Here is a 12,810-nt window from a genome sequence, read left to right as displayed (position 1 = left end):
ATCTAAGAAAAAGTTAAAGAGGGCTGGTGATGTACTACAGATTGTTGAGTGTTTGTCAAGCATGCAGGAGGTTCTAGATTCCATCCCTGATAACACAACAACACAACAACAACAAAGCTAACCCCCTTTATTTCAACCACAAGTGCTACCCTCCCATTCTGCCATTCTTCTGAGAAAGTCATCTCATAATATTGGCTAGACCAATGTCAATAAAGGTAATTTACAGTTGAAAAAAAAAGCTATTTCTCACAGTGATTTGCTATGAGTTTATTATTGATGGTGTATTACAAGAAAACAGAGTCAGATACATTTGGTTTCCTGATATCTTTTATGAAATGATTTTGTGTTTTGAATGATTTTGTTGCTCAAGAGTGTATAGAGCAATATATTTTTATTTCTCGATGATTTGGTCCTTATGATCAATTCCTGAATATGTGTCTATAGAGTACCATGTAATAGGCATAGCTAAATAGATAACAATGTGGATACAGAATGGAAACAGACTCCATCACAAAGTATCTATCCAGCTCTAAGTTCTGCTATCCACACTCAAGGCCAACAATACCTATGTGGTCGATGCTGGTTGGGAACTCACTATGTAACCCATACTGCATGGAACGTGCAGAGATCCACCTATACATGTGGGCTGTGGGGATATAGGAGTGTGACACCAGACCTGAAGAAAGACCTGCGGTTATCTGTGAACAGTTGCAAATTGCTTTATTATTCATAAAAACAATGTTTTCAAAACGGGCTTTAAAATGGTAGTCAATACCAACAGGGAATAGCCTTAACAAATTATGAAAAACAATAAGAACAAAAAAACACCAAAATAGCAAAACTATAACAAAACAACCAAAAGCAAAAATGTAAACCAAAAAGCAAAGGAAAACTGAGATAAACAGCATTCTCTTGCCACATTTTGAAAGGTACAGATATACAGCCTGGAGTTGGCCTTGCAAAGAAGACATCAATTTTAACAGGTTTTTCAGGATGAGTGTAGGATTCCTCTCTTGCATCTGAGGAGTTCAGTACTTGCTGGTGATTAGGCTCAGCAGGAGGCTCTTGCTGTAACAGATCCTTCTGCAAGTGGCTCTCATCCTGGGCAGTGTCCTGTTCCAGCTGAGATTGCAGTTCAGTGGACCTGGGAAAGGAAAGCAGTTAAAACACAGGCGAGCCAGCTTCAGGTGAGATTGGGTCTCCGGCTGGGACCACCCGCCCATCACCCATCCCCCTCCATCTTCGGGGCCGCTCCCGGCTTCCAGAAGAGCCGCCCACACAGGAAAGAGATTAGCCCCTCCAAGACCCCAAGCCAGCGAGCCCAGCTTCAGGTGAGATTGGGTCTCCGGCTGGGACCACCCGCCCATCACCCATCCCCCTCCATCTTCGGGGCCGCTCCCGGCTTCCAGAAGAGCCGCCCACACAGGAAAGAGATCAGCCCCTCCAAGACCCCAACCCCAGCGAGGCCAGCTTCAGCTTCAGCTGCAGTAAGGAAGGAGACCAGTGGAGACAGAAAGACCCCACCAGCACCCACTGGAAGAAGAGATGGGAAGAAGACAGAATAAGAGATCACTCAGCAATAGAAACACCAACACGACCCCACCAGAATCCAGGGATCCAACACCAGCAAGACCTGAAAAGCACTACATAGATGAAGAAGAGGAGACAGACCTTAAAAATTATTTCATGAAGATGATGGAGAGCCTCAAAGAAGAAACGAGGAAATCCCTTAAAGAAATAGAAGAAAAAACAAACAAAAAAATCCATGAAATGGGGGAAAATTTTCAAGAAATAAACAAATCTCTCAAAGAATCTAAAGAGCACCAAGAAAAAACAACCAAGAAAATTAAGGAAACAGCTCAAACAGTTGAAGGATTGAAACCTGAAATAGAAACGATAAAGAAAACACAGAATGAAGGGATGCTGGAAATAGAAAAGCTCGGTAAACGGTCTGGAATTACAGATGCAAGTATCACCAATAGAATACAAGAGATAGAAGAGAGAATCTCAGGTGTTGAAGACTCATTAGAGGATATAGAGTCGTCAACCAAAGAAAATCTCAAAACCAACAAATCCTTAACACAAAATATCCAGGAAATATGGGACACCGTGAAGAAGCCAAAGCTGAGAATAATAGGTATAGAAGAAGGTGAAGAACTTCAACTTAAAGGTACAGAAAACATATTCAACAAAATCATAGACGAAAACTTCCCTAACCTAAAGAAAGATATGCCTATGAAAGTACAAGAATCTTACAGAACACCAAATAGGCTTGACCAGAAAAAGAAGTCACCTCGCCATATAATAATCAAAACATCAAACCTACAGAGCAAAGAGAAAATATTAAGAGCAGCTAAAGAAAAAGGCCAAGTAACATATAAAGGCAGACCTATCCGAATTACACCTGACTTCTCAATGGAAACGATGAAAGCCAGAAGATCCTGGTCAGATGTCCTACAAACGCTAAGGGAACAAGGATGCCAGCCCAGACTACTGTATCCAGCAAAGCTCTCAATTACCATAGATGGAGAAAACAAAATATTCCATGACAAAGCCAGATTTAAACAATACGTATCCATGAATCCAGCTCTACAGAAAATGCTAGAAGGAAAACCTAGAGCCAAGGAAGATAACTACATTCATAAAGACACAGGCAATATATAATCATACTTTTCAAAACACTAAAAGAAAAAGGGAGGAGAAACTACACAAAATAACTTCACTAACAATAAATCAAGCACAAACAAGGATCACCAATCAATGGTCATTAATATCCCTCAATGTCAATGGCCTCAACTTACCTATAAAAAGACACAGACTAGCAGAATGGATACGAAGACAGAACCCTTCCTTCTGCTGCATACAAGAAACACATCTCAACACCAAAGACAGACGTTATCTCAGAGTAAAGGGCTGGGAAAAGATCTTCCAATCAAACGGCCCCAAGAAACAAGCGGGTGTAGCAATCCTAATATCTAACAAATTAGGCTTCAAATTAAAATCAATCAAAAGAGATGAAGAAGGGCACTTCATATACATCAAAGGAAAAATACATCAAGACGAAGTCTCGATTTTAAATATCTACGCCCCAAATACAAAGGCACCTACATTCGTGAAAGAAACATTACTAAAGCTCAAAATGCACATAAAATCTCACACACTAATAGTAGGAGACTTCAACACTCCGCTCTCACCGCTAGATAGGACCTCCAGACAGAAACTTAACAAAGAAACAAAAGAATTAATAGAAGTTATGACCCAACTGGGTTTAACAGACATCTATAGAACATTCCACCCAAATACAAAGGGATATACCTTCTTCTCGGCACCACATGGAACCTTCTCTAAAATTGACCACATAATAGGAAACATAGCAAATCTCCACAGATACAAAAAAATTGGAATAACCCCCTGCATCTTATCAGACCACCATGCATTAACATTAGAATTCAACAATAACACAAATCGCAGAAACCCTACAAACTCATGGAGATTGAACAATGCACAATTGCACCATCCCTGGGTAAAGGAACAAATAAAAAAGAAATTAAAGACTTCCTCGATTTCAATGAGAATGAAGACACAACATACACAAACTTATGGGACACTTTGAAAGCAGTGCTGAGAGGAAAGTTTATAGCACTAAGTGCCCACATGAAAAAACTGGAGAACAGTCATACTAGAGAATTAATAGCACAGCTGAATGTTCTAGAACAAAAAGAAGCAAACTCCCCAGGAGGAGCAGACGCCAGGAAATAATCAAATTGAGGGCTGAAATCAATCAAGTAGAAACCAGGAAAACATTGAGAAGAATCAATGAAACAAAGAGTTGGTTCTTTGAGAAAATCAACAAAATAGACAAACCTCTGTCCAAACTAACCAAAAGACAGAGAGAGAACATGCTAATTAACAAAATCAGGGATGAGAAAGGGGACATAACAACGGACTCTGAGGAAATCAAGAGAATCATCAGGGCATACTTTGAAAATCTGTACTCCACAAAATTTGAAAATTTAAAGGAAATGGACAATTTCCTGGATAGATATCACTTGCCAAAACTAAATCAAGAACAGATAAATAATCTAAACAGACCTATAACCCCTAATGAAATAGAAGCAGTCATCAAAAGTCTCCCAAACAAAAAAAGCCCAGGCCCAGATGGCTTCAGTGCAGAATTCTACCAGAAATTCAAAGAAGAGCTCATTCCAATACTCGTCAAAGTATTCCACACTATAGAAGCAGGAGGCTCACTGCCAAACTCTTTCTACGAGGCTACAATTACCTTGATACCCAAGCCACACAAAGACACAACTAAGAAAGAGAACTATAGACCAATTTCCCTCATGAACATTGATGCAAAAATACTCAATAAAATACTTGCAAACCGGATTCAAGAACACATCAGAAAAATCATCCACCATGATCAAGTAGGCTTCATTCCAGGAATGCAGGGATGGTTCAACATTAGAAAATCTATCAATGTAATCCACCATATTAACAATCTGCGAAAGAAAAACCACATGATCATCTCACTAGATGCTGAAAAAGCCTTTGACAAAATCCAGCACCCCTTCATGATAAAGGTCCTAGAGAGATCAGGGATAACAGGAACGTACCTGAATATAATAAAAGCAATATACAGTAAACCAACAGCTAACATCAAACTAAATGGAGAGAAACTCAAAGCAATTCCTCTAAAATCAGGAGCAAGACAAGGCTGTCCACTCTCTCCATATCTCTTCAATATTGTACTTGAAGTTCTAGCTACAGCAATAAGACAACAAAAGGAGATAAAGGGGATACAAATAGGAAAAGAAGAAGTCAAACTTTCATTATTTGCAGATGATATGATAGTTTACATAAGTGACCCAAAAAACTCCGCAAGGTTACTCCTAGAGCTGATAAACACCTTCAGCAATGTGGCAGGATACAAGGTAAACTCAAAAAAATCAGTGGCCCTATTATATAGAGATGATGAAGTGACTGAGAAAGAAATCAGAGAAACATCACCTTTTACAATAGCCAAAAACAGCATCAAATATCTGGGGATAATGTTAACCAAGGAAGTGAAAGACCTGTATATCAAGAACTTTGTGTCTTTGAAGAAAGAAATCAAAGAAGATACCAGAAAATGGAAAGATCTCCCATACTCTTGGATTGGTAGGATCAACATAATAAAAATGGCAATCTTGCCAAAAGCAGTCTACAGATTCAATGCAATCCCTATCAAAATTCCATCACAATTCTTCAAGGACCTGGAAAGAACATTAATCAACTTTATATGGAAAAACAAAAGGCCCAGGATAGCCAAAACATCCCTATACAATAAAGGAACTTCAGGAGGCATCACCATACCTGACTTCAAGCTCTATTATAGAGCTATAGTCCTGAAAACAGCTTGGTATTGGCACAAAAATAGGCAGGTAGACCAATGGAACCGAATCGAAAGCCCTAATTTTAACCCACACACCTATGAACACCCGATTTTTGACAAAGAAGCTAAAACTGTACAGTGGAAAAAAGAAAGCATCTTCAACAAATGGTGCTGGCATAACTGGGTAATGGTATGCAGAAGACTGCAGATAGATCCATGTTTATCGCCTTGTACAAAACTTAAGTCCAAATGGATCAAAGATCTCAACATACATCCAGCCACACTGAAACTTTTAGAAGAGAAAGTGGGAGATACTCTTCAACGAGTTGGTACAGGAGACCACTTCCTAAACATAACACCAGTGGCACAGGCACTGAGATCAACAATTAACAAATGGGACCTTCTGAAACTAAAAAGCTTCTGTAAGGCAAAGGACACAATCAAAAAGACAAAAAGGCAGGCCACAGAATGGGAAAAGATATTCAATAACCCTACATCTGACAGAGGGCTAATCTCCAAAATTTACAAAGAACTCAAGAAACAAGTCTCCAAAACACCAAAGGATCCACTTGAAAGGTGGGGTACAGAGCTAAATAGAGAATTCTCAGTAGAGGAGGCTAAAATGGCCAAGAGACACTTAAGAAAGTGCTCAACATCCTTAGCCATCAGGGAAATGTAAATCAAAACAACTCTGAGATACCATCTTACTCCTGTCAGAATGGCTAGAATCAAAAACACCGAAGACAATTTATGCTGGAGAGGATGTGGAGAGAGAGGAACACTCCTCCACTGCTGGTGGGAATGCCGACTCATACAGCCTCTTTGGAAATCAGTATGGAGATTCCTCAGGAAAATGGGAATTAATCTACCACTAGACCCAGCAATTCCACTCTTAGGCATTTATCCAAATGAGGCAGATTCATACAACAAGGGCATCTGCTCCACTATGTTCATAGCAGCATTGTTTGTAATAGCCAGAACCTGGAAGCAACCTAGATGCCCCTCAACTGAAGAGTGGATAGAGAAAATGTGGTACATTTACACAATGGAGTATTACTCAGCAGAAAAAAAAATGGAATCTTGAAATTCGCAGGGAAATGGATAGCACTGGAAGAAACCATCCTGAGTGAGGTAACCCAGTCGCAAAAAGACAAACATGGTATGTACTCACTCATATATGGATTTTAAATATGGATCAGGATAGTGCCAGTCTGCACTTCCACAGATAGAGAGTCTGAGAAACAGGAAAGAACCTAAAAGATATGCATATATGCATAGTACCCAAGAGAAGAGGATGGAGACAAGATCCTCTGAATGGATGGGGAACACGGCGAGGGGGGGGGTAGTGGGACCTGGGAAGAATAGAGGGGGTAAAGAGGAAGGGAGTTGGTCATGGGGGAACAGGAAGTTGAGGGGGTGGGGGTAAAATAGGGGAAAGAGGGAATCATAGGATCGAAGACAGATCAGGCACCAGAGTGACCTCGAGTGATCTAAAGGTATAACATCAATTGGCAAGCTAAGCAATAGTGGAAGGACCACCTCGAATGCCCATTCCTGATAATGAACTTGATGTCTATAACCATCCGGGAGCCTTCATCCTGTGACTGATGGAAGCAGAGGCAAACACACAACTAAGCACTGAACTGAACCCAAGGAACCCAGTGACAGAGAGAGAGGAGTGATGAGCAAATTGGCAAAGAATGGGCTGGCAAAACCAGCAGAGACAGCTGATCTGAACAGGGGAGTGCTCTTGGACCCCAGACCGACAGTGGGGAGGCCAGAATGGGACTGATCTGGACCCCCCAAATGTGAGTGTCAGTGAGAAGGCCTGGGCAACCTATGGGGCCCTGAGCTGTGGATCAGTGTCTATCCCTGGTATACAATCTGTCTTCATGTGCCTATAGCACAAAGACAGATGCTCTCTCAGCCTGGACTCTTAGGGGAGTGCCTTGACCCTACCAAGAGTAAAATGATAGACTCTAGATATCCCCTATGTGGAAGGATTTGGCAATAGGGTGGGAGGGAGGGTGGAAGGGGAGTGCGGGAGAAGGGGAGGGAGAGGGAACTGGGATTGACATGTAAAACAAGCTATTTAAAATTAAAATAAAAAATGATTTAAAAAAAACACAGGCGAGGTGGGAACCTGTTGCATTAAGCTCCTCGCTCCTCCACCTCAGCTGTGCTGGACAGTCAACATTGATATTTTGACTGATATCATTGGTGGTACCCACATAGAACAAAGATAACAGAGTAGCTGAGCATGCAACTTTTCCTGGTCCTAAACTCATGTCATGACTTAAGCTAAGCACTATGTGTTCTACTTTCTAGTAGAAAGAATAGGACCTAATCCTACTTTTCAGGCACAACATTTTGCAAACAGCAACAGCATAATAATACAACAGACAGCAGCGTAGGGGCAATACACACGTTCAACATGATGAGTTATTGGTTGACTACATCATTTTATACATACACATGATACAGCCTTGCTCCACGAAAGTTGATCTAGTTCATGAGGCTAGCTCAATTCTCACATCGAGGAGGTACCTTGAACATGAACAGCACATAAGATGGAGAAGCATTTCCTGAGATTGACCCTCTGAACACTTGCCCTGCCTGGAACCTAACAGACACTTTTCATGGTCTTAGGACAAGAGCTAGAAATCCACATGCTCACTCACTCTGGGAAGCTGTGACAGAACACTCCCCAAAAGGATCTAATCTTGACTGCAGCTGAGGCATCTCTTGGTTTCCACTTAGAAAGACCTTAACCTACTCTATCAAGAGAACAATTTGCACAGGAAATGGGTAAAGGTCGCAGAGAGACTTGCTCACATTAGGAATCTCTTCTCTACAGCGGAGGTTCCTAAATAAATTTGCGATTTTAATCAGACCAGGTGATGCACATTCTCAAATCCCATCACTTGGAAGGCTGACGAAGACAAATCTCTGTCATTTCAAGAAACTCCTGCTCAGAACATAGAGAGGTCAGAAGGCAGGAAGGGAGAGAGTTCTACAGACACACTGATATCAAACGTATAGTTTTCTGGATGGAAGTTCTTGTTGAGTGAACCAGTACGTTCCTCTGAGGTAGTCTTTCCCTGGTGGTGGCTGAGAGCCACGCATGTGAGAGGAAGCCCACAAATGATACAGATCCCAGGTTCAGGGGAAACACTTGGCTCTGCCTCTTCCCCCAAGCGTGGGCTCCTACCTCATCCGGGAGACATCAAAATGATGTTGCATCTTTTCTGCCAAATCCTTATGCTGAAAGACCATCTCCTTCTGTTCCAGTAGGACCTCGAGTCTTTCTTCCAATCTCTTGAGTTCCTGTTCATTAGAAGATTGTATTCTTAAGGAGGGTGACCACTGTCATAGAGATGGACCCCAATAGCTCAATGAGCAGGATGGCCAGTAAAACACTAAGCAACCAGGGTAGTAAGAAACCCTGACTCAATGTAGAGACTGACATCAAAGCCTGTGGTCTCCTAGGCCAATGCACACATGAATGATGGACCACCATACCCACATGATTAAACTACACAAAGATATAATCTCTCCCACACTCTTTTTTCTGTCTCTATCTCTCTCTCTCTCTCTCTCTCTCTCTCTCTCTCTCACACACACACACACACACACACACACAGCACACACACACACAACACATACACACACATGTACACAGAAAACACATACAAGGAGAGAGGGGGGAGAGAGGGAAGAGATAGGGAAAAGGGGGTCTGGCAGAAAGAAACAACATGATAGATGAGCAGGTGATTTCAGACTAAACATTCCAACTCTTTCAGGGGAGCCTCACAACTCAGCCAGCATTCCATGGGGCCGAATACTACTGTGGATGATGTGGTATTTTCTCATATCCATTATGTTCAGCTCATTAGAGAATTTTTCCCCTGAAGGCCCACATCTCCCAACTTCCACCATCAGCTTGTCAAAATCTCCCAGCTGATCATCCAATCAACCCAGACTAAATTGTGATGGATGGGGAAAATGTCTGTCACCAAACAGAGATGACAATCTGCTACTGATGACAATTTGTCACTATGTAGTCACAGCTGGGCAAATGAAGACAACACATTTGGAAGCAGGAAAGAGAAGAAAGTCACATGTCACCCAAGCCATTGACTATGAAGCAAACATTTGTCACTTGCATGGGCTTCTCCTCCTTGCAAACTGATTCCCACTGTGATGTCACAATAGCTCTGCCAAGAAATGAATCTAAGGAACCAGAGCTCACTCACTCCAAGTTCTGTGCATAGAATCCTAACTATTATCATGACACATACCTGTGTGATATGTTATTGACCTATCCCTGTCACTGGACTGCAGCTTCAAGCAGAGCAGGAGGGATGATATGCCAATTATCCAGTTTCTTAAGAGGCTAACTCGGCAGAAGTCTTGTACAAGGACACTGAGCTGAATACTCTGATGTCATGAGTAGTTGACTGGATGGGAGCATGGAAGAGTAACTGGTGTGAGAGCACAGATGGGTGGGTGGACAGACAGCAGTCAAATGGCCAAATGGAGGAGACCTCCATCTGCACCACGTCCCTGCCCCTACCTGTTGCTGGATTTTCAGGTCACTGCTCTCTTCATCTTGGTCTTTAACATTCAAGTCCTCCAAGTGGTGCTTAAGCAGGACCCAATCATCGTGCAGTTTCCTTTTCTCCTGCCTCAGCATGTCCACCTTCTTGTGCAGCTGACTCTCTTCCATCAGGAGCCGGCTGTGCAGACCTCTGGAGACACTCTGCATGGTAAGGCCCTGCAACCTCCCTCTGCCACGCCTGCCTCCAGGAACCACCACCCCAAATGGCCTCATGCTTCCAGGAAGACACAGCCAAGAGTCTCATACAGCGGTGACAGCTGTACTCAGGAGGTCAAAATGAGGGAAAAGCTACTACCAGACATAATCAATCTACTACGGATAACCCCAACACCAAAAGGGATCCATGTCCCTTGAATAGAAAGTGGACTCCCCTACCTGTCCAGGATAAGAGGAAACATCAGCAAGTAGTGGGCAAATACCCTCCAAGTGAGGACAGGAGACCCAAGGTGAATATCTACAGGTTCCACAGCCACCAGACCTCTAAGGCCTTGGCCTGAACTCCAGAGGCCCAGGGCTTCCTGACATGCTCCTCACAGTGCAAATTGCATTTCTATCTAGAGGGTCCTGAGGCCCTAGGACAATGGTGGCAGGGGCTTTCAGTCTCTTTCACACTTAGCAAAACTGAGTCCAAGAGACACATATACAATAGCGGCTTACTAAGGAGCAGAAAGGCTAGAACCATAGCTGTGGGCTCTCCAGTCCAGAGAAAACAGAAGGCAGAGGTGGCCATTCCACAACTCATGGGGTCCAGGCCAAGATGGGCTCTTACCGATAGAAGACTGTCTCCTTGTTCAGCTCACTGAACTTTTCTGAGACCTCAGTTTTCTCCTTCTCAAAAACCTTTAGTTCCCACAGGACCTGTTTGTGCTCCAACTTCAGTTTCTCATAGAATGGATTTGGCTTGTGGTAGGGTCTAGAAACAGAAGGAAAGAATCCATGACCACAGGCCTCAAGTGTCATGTGAACTCAAGTTATATCCTGGTCTGCCACAGCCCAGTGGATGCCACATTCTGACTGCTAAGTACTGGAACCTCCTGGTGCTTTTAAAACTTGCTATCCTGTCCCTGAGACAGCAGTGGCTGGGTGTCCAGATGGAGGTTGCCCTGGATGCAGGAGCTTAAAAAGGGTTTGTGGATCTAGCAACTATGTTACCAGGAGTCTATGACTGAGGGCTTCACACACCAGATACTGCAATGAGGTTTCTCCTGATTAAGAACAGTGATTCTATGACACAGGTGACCATTGCCGATAAGTTATAGCACGTAATTCTCGGGTTGAGACCAAACACTAGGACAGCTATATAAACTTCCCAAGGGTTAGCTAGGTGCCACCGTGGTGAGAAGTTAGGACAAGAATGTTGATGCTTAAGTGGGGCTCCCACACCTCAGCAATATCATAGCCTGGAAACTGATACAGGAAAATCCTCAGGCCCCAACATTGTCCTGTTTCCCAGATTCTTTCAGTATACACAATCCTGCAAATGCATGTGTGAACACATGAGGGAGAGAGAGAAGGGGAAGGAGAGTGACAGGGAGATGGGGAGGGGGATGAGGAAGAGAGAGGGGGAGGGTGCAGAGGGAACAGAAAGAGCAAGGGAGAGGGGAGCAGACAGGGGGAGGGAGAGAGAGGAGAGAGAGAGAGAGTGAGTGAGAGAGAGAGAGGAGAGAGGATGTGAGGAGACACAGAGAGGAGGAGCAACCATAATCAGCTGCTAAAGTACTGTGTGGAGCACTATTGTATTGTCTAAGAGTGTAATGCACAAAACCAGAGAGAAACAGTGATGAGTCCCAGGACTCCAGGTACCACACTGAGAAGGACCAAGTGGAACCGTGCCTGCCAAGCTACTACCACCAAAACTCACAAATGCATGCTGGGAACTCACATGTTACCAACTCAATCCCTGAGTTATGTGACTGAGACCACAGGCTATGGTTTTCATTTGGAGAAGGCAGTGAAGTTGGAGTCCCCATCTCACTCCCTCCAAACCAAGAAATTAGGTCATGAGATGACTACAGAGTAACTATGGAGGTGCAGCCTTCTAGAACCTAAGTACTTTTTTTAAATCAAAAGTTTGGTTTTATTTAAACAGCATATTTTTATTAATTTTCAATATGACCCCCAGTTTGCCCTCTGTCCTACTCTCCAGGTCTCCCCACATAACCCTGCTTCCTATCTCCTCCTTCTGGTCCTCCATCATCTCCACTCAGAAGGGCGCCAGCCTCCAATGGTCTTGAGCAAAGGATTGAGCTCCTTGCCTTGCATCAAGGCTACGTAAGATAATCCAGCATGGGGAAGAGGTCCCAAAAGCCAGCTGAGCTCCAGGGACAGGCCTTGATCTCACCTCCAGGATCCTACATTGACACCAAGTTACACCACAGTCACACACATGGAGAGGGGCTAGGTGAGTTCCATGTAGGCTCCCTAACTGTTGTCCAGAATCCGTGAGCTCCCATGAACTAGTCAGCTGTCTCTGTGGAACACAAGACCTCAAAAGAAAGGAGGGGAGGGTGAGTGTGGACAGTTCTGTGCAGTATGAAACAACGGATACCTATTATCCACAGTTCCTTCACTGATGAAGAGCAGGCGATCTCGCAGCTCATTCCTTTGGTTGGTCATCAGCTGCAGCTCTGTGGTCATCCTCTCTATTTCCTTCTTCACTTGTTTCTTGGTGAGGAGCGCTGGCTGGGATGAAGGCTCCGTAGGAGCCTCTGTGGGTAGGTGAATACAAGTGAAATTGCCTGGTGACAATGCACAGAGAATGGATAGACCACCCTGAGGTTCAAACAGAAAGATCATGTCTGGACTCCAGGGACAA

General features: G+C 43.4%; 1 protein-coding gene across 1 annotated transcript in view; it reads right to left on the bottom strand.

The window, feature by feature from the left end:
- Nucleotides 1-251: 251 nt before the first annotated feature.
- The window catches only part of LOC121135844 (disks large homolog 5-like), a 66,696-nt gene continuing 54,137 nt past the window's right edge, over nt 252-12,810 (bottom strand). Inside the window, exons 2-6 of the mRNA XM_040735184.1 lie at nt 12,544-12,703; nt 10,765-10,908; nt 9,951-10,125; nt 8,586-8,701; nt 252-1,144 (exon numbers count right to left, since the gene is read on the bottom strand). Of these exons, the coding sequence (XP_040591118.1) occupies nt 799-1,144; nt 8,586-8,701; nt 9,951-10,125; nt 10,765-10,908; nt 12,544-12,632 (870 nt within the window). The 5' untranslated portion in view covers nt 12,633-12,703 and the 3' untranslated portion in view covers nt 252-798. The remainder of the gene's footprint in view (nt 1,145-8,585; nt 8,702-9,950; nt 10,126-10,764; nt 10,909-12,543; nt 12,704-12,810) is intronic.

Source organism: Mesocricetus auratus, unplaced genomic scaffold (assembly GCF_017639785.1).
Source record: "Mesocricetus auratus isolate SY011 unplaced genomic scaffold, BCM_Maur_2.0 Super-Scaffold_100043, whole genome shotgun sequence".
In the NCBI taxonomy this organism is placed as follows: Eukaryota; Metazoa; Chordata; class Mammalia; order Rodentia; family Cricetidae; genus Mesocricetus; species Mesocricetus auratus.
The sequence above is the reverse complement of the archived record's forward strand: the minus strand, read 5'-3'. Positions and strand labels throughout refer to the sequence as shown.